A 22,800-nucleotide genomic window follows, 5' to 3' on the forward strand; every position below is an offset into this window, starting at 1 on the left:
TTTCCTGTGTTTATCTGCTAGATTTGGCTATTAAAACTGTACTCTCCCTGCCCACTCCTGATGGCAGAGTCCCCTCAACTGGGCTATGACACCACTAGCATGGAACATTAATTTTTCCTTGGAGTATATCATAGACTTAAATGCCACATTTTAGTAAGGTATTCTGTGAGCTAACACTTGTGGCTGGGGTTTTGATAAATTAATTCAAATTAAGGGGATTTCTACAATAGCTTCATTCTCACACATACTTCAAGTCCAAGTTGCTTTCTTGTTTGTAAATAAGAAGAATGCCCTCACCGTGAGTGTATACAAAGATGCCCACCTCACTTAGGTCACATGTGACTCTTTGCCATGCGAATTCTCATGATCTCATCACCATGAAATGTATCTTTCAGACAAGTGTAGTGACAACCCACTTTTAATTCCAGCACTCTGGAGATAATAAAACAAAACAAAACATTGGATATTTCATTCATATTATTGCATTTTGCAGTTAGAAATACATCTTACAGCTGACCAGTAAAATAGTAACAGTGTGTGAATTTAGGTTCAGAATTAATTATGCCAGGACCATTTCTCATTCCTTAAAAAATTCCCTTTATTTAGACTCCATGATTTCTTTTATTAATTTTATGTATATGAACACACTGAAGCTGTCTTCAGATACACTAGAAGAGGGCATCAAATCCCATTACAGATAGTTAAGACTACAATGTGGTTGCTGGGAATTGAACTCAGGACCTCTGGAAGAGCAGCCAGTGCTCTTAACCACTAAGCCATCTCTCTGGCTGGACGCATTGATTTCTACAGTGTTATTCTCCTCATAACTTTTCAGACTGATAACTCAGTTTTAAAAATATTGTGCATATAGTATATAACAGATTTGATGTTCTTATGAAGCAGTTCCATTCTAGAACATGCATTTTTACCTAGTCAGGTTTCATGTTGTCAAGTAAAATGGCACTGGCCAAAAGAAGGGGGAAACAAAACAAAACACAGCACAATACATCTTTATGTGTAGTGGATTCTTACTATGGATAGAAGGAAATGGGAGCCATTTCTTAGCGAATGGAACCATGTCTCATCACAGCCTATTGAATAAAATAATTGTATTATGCTATAGCCAGAAATGAACAAATATAAAGCTGGGGGTGGAAATCACATTGTGGGTAGGTTTTAACTGTGGACAAAGGGAGGGGACAGTTTTCAGCCCTGTCTCTCCCAGATCCTGAAACCAAAAATTGCTGATGTACTGTATATCTGGATGTTCAATCCATGACCGTGGCATGAATGGATATATCTGACCAAGCATCAAATATATCTAAGCAGTCTGAATGATTGATGCTGGAGAGAAATGGCGATACCCCAACCCCTGGATATTGCTCCCAGGATTTGTGCCCAGCAGAGTCTAATCTCAATTATCTTGCCTTGGTAGTGAACTTGGAAGGAGGTTCCATCTGTGTCAACATTTAGAACTTGCTATCTTCAAGGTCCAATGTTTAGTTCTTATAAATATCCACTCACTTAATCTTCACATCATTTTCTAAGGTTATTTCAATTTTTCTAGTGAGGAGACTGCTACCTAGAAAGGTTAAGTACGTTGCTGAAACTTTCATAGCCAATAAGTGACAAGTTTAAGATTTCATTCCAGGGAGTCTGGCTTTACAGGATACTGTGGCTACTTATCCACAATGCTTCATTATTCATTCAACAGTTGTTCTTTATTTTAGCCACTGCCTAGACAGTCCCTTTGAGGTCACGATGTATTTGGTCTGTCTCTGATTTGAGCAGTGAGAAACTCCGATTCAGACTGCAGGAACTTAATCTGATAGGTGTTGACAGGTGGAGAAGACATACATCCAAGATGTAAGTCACTTGGATAAAGTGCAGGCTTCTGGAAAGAGTCTTAACACTTTGCTCAAAGTATATATTCCATTATAGCATTAAAATGGCATCTTCCCTCCCCCTACAGCTCTTGACACAGAGAACTGATGTGAGAAAAAGGGGCTGATCTATTTTCTTTCTTTGTTTTGTTCTTTCCTTCCTTCCTTCCTTCCTTCCTTCCTTCCTTCCTTCCTTCCTTCTTTTTTTCTTTCTGTTTGATTTTGGTTCTGGCACTGCAAAACGAGTAGCCAAATTAATGCTCTGGGAAACCTCCCATAGCTGCATGTCAACCTCCTACTTTCAAACTCTTAGGAAGAAAAGTTAACATCTCCACAAGATACAGCAGCAAAAAAAAAAAAAAAAAAAAAAAAAAAAAAAAAAAAAAAAAAAACTTTATATTTTTTAAATTACTGTTCAATGGGAAAATTAATGAAAAAATTATAGGCAATAGATTTATATTATAAATGATCCTGATGTCATAGTTTTTGTCTTTTAGAGAAGAGTCACCTTTTAAAACTCTCTTTGTCTCTCTGTCTCTCTGTCTCTGTCTCTCTGTTTCTCTGTCTCTATGTCCCTCTCTGTCTCTGTCTCAATCTCTCTGTCTCTCTGTGTGTGTTTGTGTGTGTGTGTGTGTGTGTGTGTGTGTTTGTGTGTGCACTAGAATACATTATCAACCAAAATTACGGCTCTTACATTGTTGTTTGGTGTCTAGACAGGAAATTACCTTTTGCTTTGGACTTTCCTTTGAATGTAAGTTAAAAAACTGTTCATTTGTGTACCAAAGGTTGTACCTGGACTCTTCTGCTTTAGCCTTTGGTTGGAGTAGAGTTTGAAGTAAATGTCTAAGTGCAGATTAGAGTTTGGCATGTAGAATAATACATAAGGCAAGCATGGAGAAACAAGGATCCTTTGTCAGCTTTCATATGGGAGAGCAAATGTCTGCTCTCAGTGCCCAGCAAAGGGGTATCATAGGGAAACAGTAACAGTTCAAATGGCCTTCTCCAACTGCATGGAGAGAAATCATTTCTTTACCCCACTAACAGAAGGCAAAGACATTGAAATCAGCACTTAACTCCGGATAGTAAAGAGATTGGGTGTGCTTTTCTAGGGTGTCGTTTTGGGTCATGGATGGAAAGCAGGTCCTTATGGACTCTTCAGTGCCTGGCACCACAATGTCCACTTTATGTCCTGCACTTAGTGCCTGTTGCTCTGATACACAGATGCTGACAACCACTATTATCATGTTTTCTCCTTCTAAACCACACGGCTATTAAGATTAAGCTTGGGAGCCGTCACTTGCTTATTTTCATAATGAGTTATGAATTAAGCTTATCTGCCTTTGGTATTTATTTTGGCTCCACAATAATGTTGAATTCACTGTGTTCTTTCTTCTTATCAATTTGGAAAATGAGATTGTGTCTGTCTTTAATTCCATTGTGGAAAGCTGAGGAAAAACATATGTGCCTTGTAACTGCCAAGACTATCTTTAGTAAACAAACCTTGCATTAATATTTGTGAGTGCCTTGAACTCTCTATTAAGATGATACAATCTCTCAGAATCTTTTCATTTCTTCTTTGAATGGTCATAACTCTCATTTCATAATTTTTTAGGGCTTGCAAGAATGAGAATGTGAGCATGTATAGAATAATGTATGTCATATATAAGATACTTGTCAGTATTAGCCTTCATATTTTAGTGTGTTATTGACCTCTTTTTGGAGATGGGAAATCTGAAGGTTATGGAAAGAAACCAAATAACTTGAGGAGGTTGCGCATCTGAAAGGATGTAAAACATTGCCGTACATTCTGGCCCTATTTTCAAATATTCTTTGGTTTCTTCTTACAAGTACTCCCTCCCCCAGCCCCTAAGACACTTGTTAAGGAAGCCTATTATATCCCCAGTCTCTCACTGTTGCTAGAGATACATATTTACTGACAATAAGCCTGATCTGTCTCATTTTGTCTTTTATGCCTTCTTTGTTTTGCTATTGCCTCGAGACAGACTTCATTTCCTCATACACATTTGGCGTGACTTTGTTCAGGTAGAATTCACTAATTATTAGGCTGACACACAAAACTGGGGAATCTCATGCATCTGTTCTCACAGCAGAGGCCTCCGCATCAGGGCCGAGAGCACCGGAGAGAATTTCCATTCGAGATGCCCTAGATTTCAGCCATTTAACTGAAATTCAAAACTGCTACTGTTTTTTTCTTTTCATGACCTTTTAAGATGTCTTTTTTTTTTCTCCCTCTCTCTCTTTCTAATCATAGTTCCATTTGGAACAGATGACATTCAGAAATCTGTACTTCGGTGGTAATCTGAATTCTTTTTATATCCTGTTTGAAACCCTAATCACTATACCCTCTTTCCTTCTATTGCTCAGACACTTAATGGGTATTTTACTGAGCAGCATCTTGCCAGATTTGAAAGTGCTCTCCTGGAGTCAAGGGGAGTTCTGGAGCAGGCTCAGCAGCACCGTGCAGACAGACAGAGCTTAAGCCACAGAGATACAAGTTTAATAAGGCTTTCAAGGGAAGTGTCTAATCCAAGCACTGCCCTTCCATTAGCAGTAAGACCACAGCTTTCTACACCTTACTAACAATGAGGGGGCTAGTTGGGGACATAGAGGAAGGTGGTTAAAACCTTGCTCCTGCTGGGAGATGTGGTGTTGTCAATGGGCCTAGAGCCAAGCTGGCCACTGTGGAATTTTCACCTTGGCTGTTTAATCATCATGTACCTTTTTTCTCCCAGATTTTTATTCCTTCATCTGAAGAATAAGGGCATCACCATGTCAATTAATGTGTTATGAGGATTAAATGGCATAAGATAGTTGTTCTCAACCTGTGGGTCACATATCGGATATTCTGCATACCAGATTATGATTTATAACAGTTAACAACCTTTCAGTTACGAAGTAGCAAGAAAATAATTTTATGGTTGAGGTCACTACAATACGAGTAACTGTTTTAAAGGGTCACAGCAGTAGAAAGGCTGAGAATCAATGGCATAAGACATACCAAGATTTAGCCATACCAGTCACCCCATAATAATAATAATTATTAGCACTACATAGTCATTCACCACTGTTTTTTCTAACGCTTCGAGCTAATTGATTTGACATTTGGTCTATTGATATTAATGTAGAGCAGAACATGTGGGGTTCCTTTTTGCTGCCCATTTGTTTCTCATTTATCTGTATCTTTATTTTAAGGAGTGAATTCCACCTGTACAAACAGGTCAACCTGTTTTTGTGATGTTCAGGTTTAAAAAAAAAAAAAACATTGTTGACATTCTGAGACCAAACCAAGCTGAGACACAGATCAGAGCCCAGCTCACCCATCATCAGAGAAGACCCCCCTCTAGTAGATGGATACCAACACAGAGACCCATAACTGGACAACAGGCAGAAACAATCAGTCTTTTATAGAATTGCTTCATAGTAGAGTTAGAGGGGATGGATGACTTCAAGAAAACAATGCCTTCCAGATCCAGCAGGACCGGCGCACACATGAACTCACAGAGACTGTAATAGCGTGCACAGGGCCCGCACAGTTCAAGACAGATGGGGTTGTACTGCTGAAAGGGGATGTGGGCATGAGCTCTCATCTTTAATCAATAATCTATCTTCACCTGACATCTGCTTCCAGAAGAAAAATTAGTTTTATTCAAAGGAGTCTCAAGGATATGCATCCCACACTTCAAGGCAGACTCCATGCCCCGAAGGAGATAGCAGACACAATTGTCAGTGGTATTTTTTGTAGACTTTTTGTCTCGCATTCCTTTGTTAGGTAAGCTTTTTGTTGTCTCACTGAGTGATAGAATAGCAGCTTGCCAGTTTCAGAGACAGCCATGTTTCCTGCAGAGGCCCCTGTCTGTCTCGCATGGCCTGACAGTGAGGACCCTCCCCTAAAACTGCCATTTCTCCTCCTGCTTATTGGCTGCATCCCCACCATGCATATCACTGATTTTTAAGAAATTCAGTTTTTTAAAAGGAGATAGAAATAGTTAATGAATCATATCAGAAGGAATATAACTGTCGGGACTGCTAAGAAGCCAGGCATTTTATGAGGTTATTTCTTAGTGACCTTAAACAACAGGAATTAAGAGAAGACTGTCACATAATAAAGAAGGATTATCATAAGTACAATCATGTGAAGATGATATTTGTTGAGTGAAACAAATTAACTCTTGTCAATGTTTTCAAGAGACAATATTAATCTTGTTTCATATACCTTTGGATCCCAGTGACCTCTTTAAAGGATATTAAAATGTTCCATTTTTTTTTCTACAAAGCCATAGCAATTAATGAAGAACAATTAAATGGAGGTTTCTTTTGGGATACTTGTACCCTTGGTAATTTATAGTACATTGGGTACTATATTAGTCATATTAAAAGAAAAATTAAATACTTATACTATTATCCTGATTTCAGAATAATATTATTTTTGTGCTGTTTAATATTTTATGTTTTACTTAGTGTATTCCATACATAAAGAATTTTGAGGCCAATATTTAGGTTCATTTGAATAAACCATTTTTCAGCACCAGTTTTGTTCCTTTCAGTAACCACAGCAAAACTAAGAGTGCTTTGTCTTGAATTAACTTAGTCTGTAGCAGCATCAGACTCATTCATGGAAACATATAATCAGTTCTAATAGAGTAACTGTTTTTAAAAATCATCTTTATTTTATGTGTATGAGTGTTTTGCATGTATGCAAGCATGTGAACTTTGTCCATACATGATGCCATTAGAGGCCAGAAGAAAGTCTTAGATCACCTAGAACTGGAGTTACAGACAGTTGTGTGTCACCATGCAAGGGTTAGGAAGTGAATTATGGTCCTCTGGAAGAACAGCCAGTGCTCTTGACTGTTGAGGTACCTCTTAACTCCAAGCATCATTTAAAACAGTCCCAGTACAATAAGAATTATATTATTATTATTACTATTATTATTATTATTACATTTCTTTGCTGTGTGTGTATTTGCCTGTACTTGTATGCATATGGATATATGTATATCATAGCATAGGTGTGGAGGTCAGAGGGCAGCTTGCAGAAGTCTGCTTTCTCTTTCTAATGTTGTGGTTCTCAGGGATCAAACTCATGTTTAAGGGTTGGTATCAACCTTTACCAGTTTGCAAGCCCAAGAGTTAAGATATTATGGGTGGGCAGAGAAATGAGAAAGAGAATTCATATAATTTTTATTGCATATTGTTATTGATGTACTGTTTTATTGTTGTTTATCTCTTTAGTATTATCTGTGGTGTCAGAAATTCATTAGAGATCTTGGAGAATAAATATTCCAAAGATTGGTGACTCTGTCTTCTTCTCTGACCCCTAAAGTGCTTGCTGAACCATTCTCCATTTAGTTGCGGAAGACATCTCTCTGAGGAGTTAATCTGGTCCCACCATTCTGAGGTTTCAGACAGTTCAATAACCTACCAATCATGTACATCCTGTGGGGTGCACTACGCCCCCCATTCTTCCCTGTATACCATCTTTCTCCATTTCCTCTGCCTTGCTCTCAGTTCTTCTGTATTGCCGCCTTTCTCGCTTTCATTCGTCCTTCTCGCTGAATGCTGACAAGTGAGTTCCTATTCACTCTGCATATCAGAGAGAGCATTGGAGCTTGCCCTCTTGATCTTCTAGTCTTGGTCATGGAATTTCATTTGGTCTGGTTTTGCATACACCCGAGTCAAGGCTCGAGTTCTCTTCAGTTTCCTCAGCACACATAGCAGCTTCCGTCCCCCATGAATGCATTTTCATTTGACCAACTGTAGGCCCACTGGGGCAGTGAGCATTCTACCTCTGACACATAGGGCTGCCTCCCACTTATTGGACGTATTAAAGAATATCAGCCAAAAGAAGATTGAATGGACACGTTTTGCTCTGCTTCTAGTTAATGTTCCCAGTATGGAAGCAACTCTCTATGAATAAAAGTTACTCCCCGTTGGGAGACATAATGCATCTCAGCAAACAGAGTGAGGCTTAAAAAACATCTTGAACTAGAGTAGTTTGGATACTCTTGCTTTTTACAGACTCAGCCAGCAGAATCAACGAGTCTGTCAGTAATTCTACTTGAGTTAGCATTCTTTGAAGCATATTAAAGATGAACACTTCACCTTTCCCAGCCGTCGCTTTTCTATATTAATGCTACTGCTATTTATAATTGTGAGAATTTTAAATACCTCCAACATTTCAGCGTTTTGTATACATGATTTCCTGAAATAGATTTTTTCTCATATCACTGCATTTTAGCCTCAGTGCATTTATGTTAAAGCTCAGAAATTATAGGAATTATCAGTTTATGAGACTGATTAGCTTTTGTATACAATGGGCCTATAAACTAAGAGCCATGAACAATAAATTGTGAATTCAAATCTTTCTAAAAGAAATAAGCCCTTCTATTTGAATTTAACTTAAAATGTAAAAAGCTCAAATCCTAAATATTAAAAAGTAGCTATTTTTATCACCCCCCCCCCTGCAGTCTCATTCCATGGACACTGCTCTAGAGCTGAGCACATACCACGTGCTCCAGGCGCAGTTCACTCTACCGCCACTGCTGCCTTTGTCCCGAGTGGGTACGACTGCCCAGACATGTCGTTTTCACTTACTTCCCTTGGTGTGTTGTTGCCAAGCCTTACACACTCATTCCAACTCTACAGTGGGCTTTATGCTCCCTGCCACCACACCCTTTGAACTTAAGTGGTCACATCAAAGAACATACCAAACTACTCTGATCCAACAGGTATAATATAATTTGCCAACCTAGATAAATCAAATGACCTTGTACAATTCCATCCCTTATAAAACATTCATAACTACCTTATTTATAAAGAGAGACATACACCTTGACTCTGTATTCGTTCCTACGGGGGAATTTCCTCTCTCAATCTCCACCTCCTGCCTCCTTTCTGCTCCGAGACCTTTCCCCACCTACCTCTTTTCTACATTTTCTTAAATGTATGAAAGAAAAAGAGGACACTTAAGAATGACCAGATTATTATAATTTTTATTATTCTCATAACATACTCAGTCAGAAGAGGCTATAGGTTAAATTTTATAGAATACTGGCTCAGAAGTCTTAAAGACAATCTTGCCATAGCTGATTACAGGCCAGCAGGGCTACATCTTACCACGTCTTAACCTCCCTACGACCTCCTCCAACTCCCTCTAAAAAATCAATATTTAACCACAGGTGAATCAATGTTCAGAAAAGTGGCGTGTCTTGAGCATGGGCTGGAGAAACTCATGTTCTTTATTCACTGCTAAGTTAGCAAATTAGCTTAAGTAAGAGGTCATCTAATCAAATGTTTTGATCAACTCCACTGAACACCAAGGAAGTGAAATTCATTTAACAGGTATATTAAATCCATCTGGGTCCTTCTCATCTCTATTGCCTCCCGAAACGTACTTCTGCATAAAATTGGAGGGTGGGCTAGAAAAAATGTTTGTTTTGTAATAGTAGTATAGTAAGAGATGCTTTAAAAATTCTTCATTTCCTCGCCTTCAGTTAAGTATTGCAAATTGTAGATGTGGATCTAAGGACCTTGGTTGTCAATGTATTTCCAGCAAATAGATTATTTGTCTCCTAGTACTGAGTAATTTATGTTAGTAGATGACAAGGGAATTCCCCCTCCCTCCAGTTAATAAAAACAATAGATTTTAGTCAGTTTTATGTGATTGATATTCAACATTCCAAGAATAGACAGTGAGGTCAGTGGAAACTTTCTAGTTGGAAAGTGTTGCCTGCTACTGTTCTAGCTGAATTGTCCCAGGTCCAAAGTGGCTTTTTGGCATAGGAAGACGGACTCAGCATCATTAATCTCAAGGTATCTGCAGAGAATCACGCACAAATGCTTAGACTGCATAGTCACATTGAGTGAAGGGGTGGGTTGGGAGAGTCTTTAGATGCTAGTATATTACTTATCTTATTTATTATTTATATATATATATAAACACACTGCTAAGCATTACAAACTCTAGTGTCATGTAAAAGTTTCTTCCTAATAGTTCACTAGCAAAACTATGGGGTTAGGATCAATCATTGGGTGGTACACACCAGTAATAAAACCTGATGATACAGTTTATGGGACCTCACAGTGCTTCGGGTACACTATAGAGCCACAGATGACATTAATAAGTCATCTGAGCATCTTGGTAGATTATATATTCTGGCTTGCTGTGGTTGGGTTAACACTTGATGATGTGGCCTTGTACCGTACGTGGTAGAGGGTTACACCAATAAGTCAGCACAGCTTCATACTCACTAAATAATTCCCTATCACTCCAATTTTTACTTGGTATTTTTTATGCTGCTAATCGTCATCTGATGCATTTTGTAGGAAGGAAGACTTCTTTGGCTCACCGCTTTGTGGTCTTCTTGGAACACAGAAGCATAGGAAGCAGCCAGAAAAAGAAAAGGCTATCGATGGGCAGGATCTACAAGTGATAGATACCATGACGAGGCTGTCTCAACCTCAAGGGACAAATTAGACTTAGAAGTCTGTGTTTTGAATGTCATAAATTTAAGTATCCTATTGAAAAACCAAGGGTGGAGGAAATCAAGCCCCTTCACTGTCTGTGTAAGCAGACACTGGTTGCTCATGGGAACTTCCCTAGGGTCTTTCATACATATTCTCCGTGCAAGCCACACTGAGCCCTTCCAGCATTCCCACAAAGACCAGAGCTATCCCATTAAGAACTATCAGCCTTTTCATTAGGAAGACTTGGACCTTAGTTTCTTCCTTTCTGTACCTTAGCTGATAACTTTTACTGTTTATATAGTTCTTCAAATGAAGGCTAGGTAATTATTTCAATACCAGTCAGTTTTCTCATGGTAAATTTAGTTACTGTTATGTATGATGGCAACAGATGTTGTAAAATTTGGCTTTGATCTTCAGAGAATGCTTTGTAAAGTTCTTTTTGTTAAATGTATAGCATAATTAGGCTATCATTAACGTTTGCAAATTTTATCAGTGACATTAAAGTTAATTTTTAAAAGTTGAAAAAAAAAACACCAGAGTGTTACTCCTTTTTCTTGTGTTGTGTTCCAAAACATCTGTGGATTTTCTGGAGTGCAGGAAAGAGGGAATTTACTCCTGGGGATTCCTAATGCTGCTAGAGAACAGTTCCAAAGAACACCATCTAAAAATTGTGGACATGAAATGTCTAGGAATTTACTGAACATTTCTTTAATATCGAAGTTCTAGGTCATTCTTCCATATCTACTGAGCATATATTTCTTCACTGTTTACTACTAACATTCATTATCCAATACACTGTACATATTCAATATTTCTTTTTTTTCGACAATTTTATACATTATATTTTGAGAATCACGTTGCCCTTCACTAAGTTCAGAGCCTTCCCACCTACCTACCCAGACAACTTCACGTCCTCTTTCTTCCCTTCTCTCTTTCTCTCAAAAAAGAAAAGAAAGAAAAAAATCAATAAAGGAATACATACTCATACAAATAAACAAACAAAATTTCCTCCAAACCGTCAGCTCTGTGTTGGCTGACAACTTCTAGACATAGGGCTTGCCACCCAGTGTGGTTGGTACAGCCAGTGATACCACATTGGCAAGAACTGACTTTCATTCCTAGCAGTCAACAATTGCACCTGGCTTTGTGGTTAGGGTAGGACTTCTTGTCATACTTCCAAGACAAGCCTCACCCAACAACTCACTGAGAAAGTATATTCCAGTTCCTGTTGAGAGAATTAACAGAGGAGACAGCACGAGTGGCAGTCAACTCTTCTATACTTGAGTGGAGAATGGTGCAGGTCACAGAAAGGGGCCCAAGTATCTGAATGTGTGTCTGAGTTCAGAGAAAGAGCTCACATGACCAAGCAGATTAAAGGCAGAGTGACTGTGGAGTGGAGCTGAAGATCCATTGGGTAGTAAGGAGGTTGTGTAGCCAGGGGGCAGTGAGAAGGATGAGGCTGTGGACAGTGGTAGGGTAAATAGTGTTGGGCAAGGGAGGCTGGCTGGAGAACTGGCATAAAGGAATTGAGCTTAGTGTGCAAGATCCTGAGGAAGATAATAAGGAAAGCAATGACAAACATCTAGAAAAATCAAGGAAAAAGAAAGGATGAGGAGCGTGGTGTGTGTGTGTGTGTGTGTGTGTGTGTGTGTATTTTTAGGAGTGGTATAGTAAAACAGACAAAAGTTTTGTTTTGTTTTTGTTTTAAAAATAAGAATCAGCTTCCCATGGTGCTTAATGGAATTGTTTCTAAGGGATCATTTAGATGATAAAATGGGAAGAAGGCAAAAAGGAAGACCACTGTTTTCTTATTGCTGTTCTTACCATTTTCCTGACCATTAGTGTAACACATGGAAATTTTAAGGTGATCATTTGACACAATTGAATTTGAAGAGATGGTAACATATTACAGTCACGTTGAAATGGTATTTGTGATTGCTTGAACTGGCTTTAGTTCGCCTATTTTGAACCTCACATGGAAAAGGGCAGATGGGGACAGGGCAATATATAGAGGAGGAACCACCTTCCTTGTAAACAGGACTGTGTATACATAGGACTGTGTATACATACAATTTGACTCGGTAGAACAAAACTCTCCAAAGAAGACATTTATTACACATTATAGCAACTATATTTAAAAAAATCTGTGCTAAGAGCTATAAAAATTCAACAGCTGGTATTTTGCAACACACATTTCTTCAACAATCCTCTTTCTACCTTCAAACATAAAATAAACATTTTATTTGCTCAAGCAAATAAAAATGAAAGTTTTCTTTGGCCACCAATTATCTTTAAGTGGAAACACAAACATTGAGGTTGGTAAATCTCTCTCAGTAGGTTAGTGATGTGAATGTAAAGAAATAGGTATTGCAGTACCGGCCAGACACAGAGAGCAGAACAGATACAATGTTTGCTTGAAACAATGACCGTGAAGTTCAGCTGGATAGTCTTTCTCCCTCCTTTCTAAAACATCTACCTTACCCTTTGCAAGGTATAGTTCTGTTTCCACATTTCTATAATACGTGATTTTGCTGTGCTATCATGGATCCACAGGCTTCTTCTTTCCTTCCCATTTCCCAATTCTTAGAGCCAGGGCCATTACCATAATGTTGCTCCTATTCACTGGGAACTGATTTGTATTAAGTATAATAAAGTTATTTCTCTTCGGCAAGGTGGACAATTACTTAGAAGTGAACGACATGCAATATACTTGTGGTAGAAGACAAAGCTTTCTGAGTATCTAGAAATGTTGATCAGGGCACGCATTGGCTTCCACATTGAGTAACTTGAAAGCAATTTAAACTGTATTACCTAGAAGCCCAGTTCTTTATTTTTATCTCCAAGTGAGTGTGTGGATGGGCATTCATGTGCACGCACATGTGGTGTATGTGTGTGTGCATGTGTGTACAGGTGTGAGAGCAGGTATGCACATACCATTCAGTACTAGTAGAGTTGTAAGGATAACTCAGGTGTCAGACCTCAAGTTGTGCTTTGTTTGAGAAAGGATCTCTTGTTTTCAAGTGTATACATAGGCTTGCCTGTAAACTTCGGTTAATCCTCCTGTCTCCATTTCCCATCTCACTGTAGAAGTTCTAGAATTACAGATTTACACTTAGATTCTGGGGATTCAAGTTCAAGTTCTCAAGATTGTGAGGTGAGGTCTTTATCTAATGTTATCTCCTCAGCCTAAAAATCTAGTTCTTGACCACTCCAAAAGAAATGTAATAACATCTCAGCATCATCACAGAGGGTACAATACTGACAGAAAAGAAAAGGGGCCTGCTAAGAATTCTCTAATGAAACCCCACAGCATACTCTTCAATTTGCTTGCTAATTTAAAAGTAAATTGTCAGTTATTTCCTTAAGCTGTTTACAATTTAAATGTCATTATGCAACCGAAACAAAAATCTAATCAATCTTTCATTCCAAACAACAGTTTACTTAAGAGGCTTGGCTACCCATAAAGTTTACAAAAAGGGAGAATAAAACTGATTGCTTCCCCTTGCTACTAGTTCATTTCCATCTGACACAAAGCTGTGGCAAATTAGGCCCATCTTCTGAATGGAGTCCGTACATTGTCATTTTGAAAGATGCTTGTTATTTGCAGCTTTTATGATGACCATCAATTGTTGGGATTTATATGACACACCTTAATGGGCATCTTGGTAAGTGCAGCCCATTATCTCACTAGAGCACAGCACTTAAATAAAATCAGGCTGAAGCAAGTTCTAGTGGAAGCGTGGAAATTCGTACTGACAGAACCAGAGCATGCCTGTTTGCATATTCTGAGTTATAATGGATACTTTTGGAAACACTCACTCCCCTTAGGAGGAAAGGAATGCATCGATATTTAAGAAGCAAAGTCTTCTTAGCGGGATCTAGGAAGCATGTGCTCATCTTCTCTCGCATCCCTGACCAGCATCCATCCTTTCCTTCTCAGCTCTATGGGCATCTGTGACACAGGCCAACAGCAGAATGCACCTATTACAATTTTGTCTAATTTGCTCACAAATTCTGATTCTAAAGTCAGGCGCAAACAAAGGCAATTTGCCAGGATAAACGTGAAAGAAGGTGGTTTATTTATTCCTTTATAGAACATGCTGTCTACCAATAATGAGAAAGCATAGACTGCCTTCTTCAACCTTCTCCAGGATACATGGGAAGATGAAATTAATGAGGAATGATTTGCAGAGGACAAAGGAGTTCTTTGTATTTGGCTCATGGAGCTTTTCCTTCACAACACTTTGTAATCCTATCCCTAGTTGTTAAGTACTGTCCTTTCCTAACAATTCACGTGCGTTTCGTATAGATGGAAGCCATGTTTTTTTTATGGAACAAGACGTTACCAATTTTCAGTTGCCCCATTCAACTTCTAATAACAGTATCTCAGCATTCTCTGACTCTTCCTCTTCCTTCCTTCCTTCCTTCCTTCCTTCTTTCCTTCTTTCCTTCCTCCCTCTTTCTTTCTTTCTTTCTTTCTTTCTTTTTTTTCTCTCTCTCTCTCTCTCTTTCTTTCTTTCTTTCTTCCTCCCTTCCTTTCTTTTTTAGTTATTGATTCTAGAGAACTCTATAGTTAAAAATTGAGTAGAATGTCTATTAATACCTTAGTGAGAATTAAGGTATTGTCTTGAGGAAAGAAAAATGGTCTGCTTTAGCACATCTATTTCTGAAGAAGAAACTTCTCCTTACTTCCTAAGTGGAATTGCTGTTACAGTATCCACTGGTGAATAAATGAGACCACAAATGGAATAAAGCTGGTTCTGGCTTTGGAGTATTTGAGTTCATCTGTTCATATGAGTTTTTTTAAACTATCTGATGCTCTCCTGGATGACTGGGAGTAACAATTTTTTGTGGGATTTAGGAGACATGAATCATTAAGTTCCTATCACAAGTAGTTTAATAAAAATACTACTGAGCTTGATCAAGATTAGCACTGACAAGCAGCAATGTATCCAGAAAGAGTCATTCTGGGACATTCAAAGCGCGAGTTTGGACTGACCTTCAGGTTGGTACTGCGCTATGATTGTCACCGTCTGCCCAGCGCCCTTCAGTGCTGCAGCTGCCTGCTCATGAGATGCTCCTCGAAGATCGATACCGTTCACCTGGAAGACAGATCACAGTTTAGGCACAATATCTGTATTCTGAAAGAAGAAAGAAGTTTTCCAAAATTAATAAGCTATCTAAAATGATGCCACGTTCCTCAAAACAGTCTTCCTTTCTTATTCAGGTATTTCTTATTTCAGCAAGCTTCAGAGTCGTGATTACTTTTAGAAAGCAGGGCCATGAAATTTCATCTTGTGTTTGTGGCACAGCTTGGGTAGGTTGGAAATATTTTGTCTTTCTCTGTCCACAAGAGTTTCAGTATGTGTACTGCAATGTTCCCATGGGTTTCCCGGATTTCTAGGGCAGATTGGCTTTAAACTTAGAGGGACTAATGGAGAGAGACACATGTAATGCAACAGACAAGTATGTGCCGACAGATTCGTATATTCAGATGACGTTCTGGGGAGACTGTATGGAATGGGCCTGGCCTGCTGCCAGATTCCTCTCTTTGGGTAAGTGCCTAATCCTGTCATGTGGAGCTTAGTGAGACAGCCTTGAGCCCTGTTCCAAAATAAACCCAACTGCCCCACTTCTCATGCACAATTCCATAATGAATTCTGACAAAATGAAATCCAGAGTGCCTGGAGTTGATTTTCCTGTCACTAGCTCCCATTTTGAGGCACATATTACTAGAGGAGAAACAGAGCATCTATAAAACAAGCCCTGACCTCATCCTGGAAAAATCAAATCACCAGCAAGTCACGCCCAACGAGAAGCAAAAGCTACTTTTTCTCCAATCAACAGCATTAATAAATCATCAGGATATAATTGCCAAGGGTCCGCACAGTGGGCGAAGCACAAAGCAGAACGTGATGCTCTTGTGATGCGAGTGAACCAAGGCTAATTTTTTCACAGATGCAGATGGTACCCTCACCCTGCTTCTCTGGGTTCACAGGGCAGGATGCTATGCTCAAGAGAAGACTTCAAAGTTCATTAGCTCATCTACATGTTCAAAACATTCTGCTTTGGTTATCTTCTTTAACCACACTTCTGAGTAGTCAAATGCAGGCAGGGTTTAGTGCTTTGCTTCTCTAGCTGGCTTGCCTCATCTGCATCTTCAAGTTGACAGCATTGCTGCCTCAGAATAACTCTGTTAAGGCATCCTCATCGATATCGATATCTGTGTTGTCTTTTGCCTCTCCTCTGGTTTTTCTCTTCTGGTGAGCTTTCTTTTTCAAACAGTGACTGTGCATTAGTTTTGGGAAGTACACTGTGCTAGGCTTGCTGTGCCAGTCATTGCATAAATGACAGTCATATCTTCTCTCTGAGGCTGTTTCCTCTCATTTCTGAAGGAAGGACCAATTAAGCCATTAAAGCCTAAAGGACCTATGGTGGTAGGAACACATTCTTGCATTCTTGGTCCCCAACTGGTTGCACTGTTGGGGGTGGGGTTATGGAATGTTCAGGAGGCATAGCCATAAACATAGACCTCTCAGCTTCCTGCTCCTGTCACCAGACATGTCTGGTGACATGCCATTATGGACTTTCTCTCTAGAGCCATAAGACAAAGCAAACTTTAAAAACCCCTATAAGATGCTTCAAGTTAAGGGATTTTGACAGCAAAAGAGAACTAACAACCTCTCTCCTTGAACTGAAAATACCAAAACTCCTCAAAAATAAAGGATAAGTCAGTTTGAATACTAATAAGCCAGAAGTAGGATTATGGTAGACAAAAGTGTCAGCAAAGACAGATTTGTCTAGAGGTTGCCTACAACAAGCTCAACTGCACAGAATTAGGGGTCAAATAAATTTAAATAGTTTCTTCTATTGTAAAACAATTAACTCTCATTAAAAATGGACATTACTAAAGAAATGCTTCCAAATATTATAGAAGAAATATGTAAGTGAATTCTCACCATTTTCTCTCCCACAGGTGGCCTCTTTTTTGTTTTTTGCTCTGGAATTTACCTACATACAACATTTGTCTATATCTATATTCCTGTTGTTCTCATTACATATGTATTTTATTACTTGTCTTTGAACAATGAATTAAATATCATGTATAAATACAACTTATTTTGGTTGTTATTTAGCAATGTAACCTTGGCATCTTTCATACAAGCTCACATGATTCAAGCTTTTAATTGGAAGACAGTGTTCCTTGTTGTGAATGTTCTAGAGGCGCTCAGTGAGATTTTTACTGATGTAGTTAAAGTCAGTTCCCTTTTCTCTAGCACATTTGTGAATGTCTTCAGGAAGGATAAATGCTCTGGACAAGGTATTTGTAAGACAAAGGATATATGACTTGTAAAATTTTGTAATCATACAATTAAACATTATTATTCATTTAACATATTGAAATGATAAAAGAAAAATAGTCTCATAATGTGTTGATTTAAAATGGAAGTACTACAGATACATAATACCATGTATAAAAATTAAGTCAGTATAAGAAACACAAAATAAATATTTTTCTACTATTATCTCAAGTGGAGAGATGACTCAGTGGTTAGTACTATTGCTCTTGAAGAGGTCCCAAGTTTGGTTCCTGGATTCAGATGGCACTTGATCACCCAAACTCCAGTCCCAAAAGATCCAATGCTTGCATACATACACACACACACACACACACACACACACACACACACACTCTCGAATAAAAATAAACATAAACTGTAATAACCTTGATGTCATCCCGTGTATATTACAGTACTTTAGCATGACTATAAACCAGCTTATAAATATATGATTAAGCATTTAATATTTATTATTTAATACATCATGATAAATAATATTTAATAATAATATGTAAATGAGGATATATTATGTACATTGTTTCATATCTTCATTTTACTCAAAGAGCTTTCTGAGTTGATGTCATTGTTTTGAGACAGGTTCTCCTGGTGTAGTTCCAGGAATTAACTCTGTACTCCAGGCTGTCCTCAAACTCATAGAAATTCTTCTGATTCATTTCACAAGTGCTCAGACTAAAGGAGTATGCCACTACAGCCAATCACGTGGAATGTTCTTAGTTACATATTGCACATACATATTGATATTTATCTTAAAGATAGATGTTTATCTATCTTAATTACTATAGAATTCTAGGATTTAGTATAAAACATTTCATGTCATTAGCTCAGTTAATGAACACACTGGCTGTTTTAATACTTTGCTCTTATAAAGAACTCAGTAATAAATAACAATGGTAAGTTGAATAAAGGTGATTTTGATAGTCACTGTCAAGTCATTTCTAAACATGGGGCATCCATTTAAAATCCAAGTAATAACATAGTTACGTATTATTATACTAATTATTTGCACATAACACATTTGACTTTTTCTATTTTGATAAGCAAACAATTGTATTTTTAGTTAGATTTCTTGAGTTATGAAGGTAAGTATCTTTTATGATAATTGGCTATCTTTACATAAAATGTATGATCCACTATATTTGCTGACGTTTTGTTTAGTTTGTTCTTTTTAAAGTTTTATGTCTATTTTTAAAAAATATTGGCCTTCCCTTTTAAAAACATGTTCTTCCCTATGGGACACCATATTTTATATCACCACGCCGTCTCTTGTCATAGAGAACTGTAAATGTTTGTATAGTCATATTCATTATTTTCTTTCATTTTCTAAAAGCTTCAGACTTTTCTACTGCATTTTTTATTCCAAATGATCTAATAAGTTTCCTTTATTTTCCTGTAGTGTGAAGATAGCTTTGATTTGGCTATTCAGACTCTTAAGAACCCACGTTCCTGGTGTTTAGTCAAGTGACAGCTCTTGACAATTTTAAGTTTCATGGAGAACAGTGACAGGTAAACATCCATTTCAAATGAGAGAGGAAGATGAGGCCATAATATCCTGGGATACAGAGAAGGAACCAGGAGGCAACAGGTAGGTTTTCACAGGAAATACCACTGAGAAAATACCGGAATGAATTATCCAGGTGAGGATGGTGGATAGCCGTTTCCACAGAAGAATGCAGAAAACATTTTTACCAGCAGTAATAAAATTAAGGAATGACTTTTGTAGAACACTACTATCTTGAAATGAGAGTAGCTTCAATCCACAAGTTTAATAGAATTATTAATGCAAAAAATACAAAGGGGTGGCCCCGTGGTGAAATGTACAGAATTGGTGCCAGGATTCAATTAAAATAGTCAGATAAAGGCACAAAGGAACCCACAGCATATGATCTCACAGTTAGGGGTCTGGAGAGAGTATGGCAGTGAGGCAGCAGAGAAGAAACTGAGACGGAATGCAATGTAGCTGTCTTTTCTTGTTTTTCAGAAGGACTATGGGTAGTGAGGTGCACAGACGCAGTCCTAGCATTTTAAGGGAATGTTGAAGGATCTTGTCTTTTCTCTGCGGTGGAGAAATGACTTCACTGTTCTGCAGTGACGCAATAGAGTGAGCGGATATGCCCACCCTGTCACAGACTTTCAGGCCACCAACGAGACGCTGGGAGAAGATGCTGTGGAGGCATGCCATCCTTTGGGGCCTCAGGGCTGTAAGTTCAGTGATTTCAACGATTAAAAAAATAAACCTCAAATGTGTTTGAGAATTAGTAAACTTTTTCTCACCTCTTTCTCTACTAAACAAACAAATATAATTAAAAACACTCACATATACTAAGTGAACAAAACATAGAAATACAGGTACTTCCTAATCTAGAATTTGAGCCTTCTGGGTGTCCAGCAGAGGGGACATCGAGGAAGTAAGGGAACAGCAGCTGGAGTGTTGACAGCTATGGAACGTTCTGTGAGGAAGTGTCCTCGTACTGAAGGCTCTGCTGATGGAACATGGTTTCCCCTGTGGCTGGGAGGATAAACCTGGTAATGGTGAAGTCGGGATTCAAGACCTAAGTGATCAGAAATAGGATGAGCAGACAGGAGATAATGGTTAGCTTGTAGATGCTATAAAATGAAGGCCTGGATTACGAAAACCTGAATGGAATTGGAGACCACATGGAGACAGACTTCAGAGAAGAAACAGAGGAGGTGGGGGCTGCTTCTGCAGCTGTCCTCAGGTGTTCTGAGATCCATCCAGGATTCAAACAGTACGTGTACTGTTCATTAGATTGGAAATGGGAGTTGAGAAAAATACCATAACTTTTAATTACTGGGTGTTATAAATCAAGAGAAGACCCAGATGGAATTTGAGTTTGGATGAGAGGATCCTGCGTTTCAGTTTGGAAATGTTAAGTTTGCTGTCTGCATTGGACATGTTTGGCTTTTCAGGCTCTGGAAGATGTACACCAGGAGTTTAGAGAAATGAGCAATCTAATAATTATTTGGCCATTTCTATCCCCAGGATCAGTACCTGAGCACGGACAAACCACATGCAGAAGAGGTTTGCTGTACCAAGTATCAACACTCAGGTCACCCCCTCCACAGAGCAGAACCAGCTTAGAAGAGCCAAAATGTGTAAAGTTCCTAGAACAGTGCCTGGCATATGCTTAGGATATACTATCACCCTCTACTGTTGCTTCCTCTCCAGTCACACCTGAAATGAACAGATGGCCCCAGCGAGTGTAGAATCACTCCAATAAGAGGCCAGTTACTTGACCAGGAGAAATTCTAGAGTGGTAGGTCCTGAAAAAGGAATCATGTCGCCCTGTAAATTTAGGCATCTCAAGTTGAAGTAGTTTCTCACTGTAAGTCTATTTCATTCGGATCATCCCTTCATCTCTCTGTGCCTCAGTTTCCTCATTGAGGAAGAGAGATTCAGATTAAATGTCTGATGTCCCTTCTAGTGTTTAATAAACACTCATACTCTATCCTTGCTGTACATTTTGTTGACAACTTGAGAAAAACGGTTCACTCAGTTTTAAACTTTGACAGCACCCCAAAGCAAGTTTCAAAGTGAATGGACTATAAATTGCATGTGAAGTAGAAATTTCTAATTAAGTTTCTTGTTCCTCCTGGAGGCAGTGACACTTGGCGGAGAGCGATAACACTTCTGACAGTAGCTGCCCGAGAACTCAGGACTAGAATTCTGGAACACTGGGAGAATGAAAAATTGATATTGGATATTTACATGTCTTATAAGTTAAACATTAACATTCCCTTTAAATTTGACTCACTAATGCAAAAAGTGCAAAGTTATATTTAAATTTTTTAGAATGTCTAAGCTTTGCCAAAGGCATCTGTAGAGGGCTGATCACTTTGCAGTCTGTAACTGAAAATAATAACATCAGTCTAGTTATGTAAACCTAACCTATGGGGAAAAGCCCAGGAAAGAACTTTCAGCATAGGTTACCTGAGACCTTGCCAACTACAGCACAAACCCAAGACCTAGTCACTATCTCCAGTGCTGCTGAATCTATCTAGAGGCTAATAAGTCCTTTTTTAAACTATATATTTTCATTTGGTTACTGAAGATTTCAAAGTTGTTGTGCTCAAAATCAAATAATTTTCCCCTGAGCCTAATTATTTTCTCCTTATTCTCAACAGATAACAACACCACATCCACAGCTTGAGTTCCTCAACAAAGAATGCCCTTGTCTCATCTCCTTCTGTAACCCATCATCGGCTCCATTTAGTCTAGCTGGAGACCCTGTTACTTTCCTGACCCACCCTACCCTTGGCAGCCCAGCCGTTGTCCTTGGGATATAGCAGGCACCATGAATTTCTACAGTGTCTGGGACCACCTCATGCCCACATCATTTTCCGTTCACCGGCCAGCTACCATGAAGTTCACAAAATGTCCACATCTTTCCTTCTCTTACCACCTTTTCATTGGCTTCTTGTTCATTTGATTTGAATAAATCCAAACTCCTGGCCTTGACCCTGCCCATCCCCTTACTTAATTTCACTCTTCGATGTTTTCCCACAAGGTTCTTTATTCTCTTTGGTCTCAGTAGAAAGTTCCTTCCACCTCTGGGCATCTGCGCCAGAGATCCAGGCAGATGAAGTGTTCTGTGGCCATTCTCATAGCTGTCTAGTTCTTTTCCTAATTCTCAGCCTGTGTGCCAGTTTCTTAGAGCATTTTGCTCATGCTTCCTCACACTTAACTTCTTTGCCTGTCATGAAAAGACTGTGCTTTAATCTGCAGAATTCAGACCTATTTGTTGATTTACGTCATTTATATATCAAAAAAATCTTCCCTTGAGTATAAATTTCATCTCTTTACCTCCATCCTAGTAATAGAAAAATATGTAGGCTAGGTAATAGTTCTTCAGTTAATAAATGTTTATAACCACTAGATTACATAATTTTATCTAAATCATCAAATTTTATTTGACAATTAATTACAATTTACTTATAATAAGCCAGGCACTGCTAAGATAGTTTTTCATGACTCTGTCTTCCGGGGGGAGTACCATAGGCATGGAAACAGAATCTGAGGGTAGGACTTACTAATCTTCACTTCTGCAGAT

The 22,800-nt window shown here is 38.5% G+C and overlaps 1 protein-coding gene across 19 annotated transcripts in view; it reads right to left on the bottom strand.

Annotated features, from left to right (window-relative positions):
• The window catches only part of DLG2 (discs large MAGUK scaffold protein 2), a gene marked incomplete at both ends in the record, with an annotated part of 1,874,976 nt that overhangs the window by 256,459 nt on the left and 1,595,717 nt on the right, over positions 1-22,800 (bottom strand). For all 19 annotated transcript variants that reach the window (XM_080912637.1, XM_080912640.1, XM_080912639.1 and 16 more), the window contains one exon: positions 15,370-15,472. In XM_080912637.1, the coding sequence (XP_080768763.1) occupies positions 15,370-15,472 (103 nt within the window). The remainder of the gene's footprint in view (positions 1-15,369; positions 15,473-22,800) is intronic.

The sequence above is a fragment of the Micromys minutus genome (genome assembly GCF_963924665.1).
Source record: "Micromys minutus genome assembly, chromosome: 2".
NCBI classification, from domain to species: domain Eukaryota; kingdom Metazoa; phylum Chordata; class Mammalia; order Rodentia; family Muridae; genus Micromys; species Micromys minutus.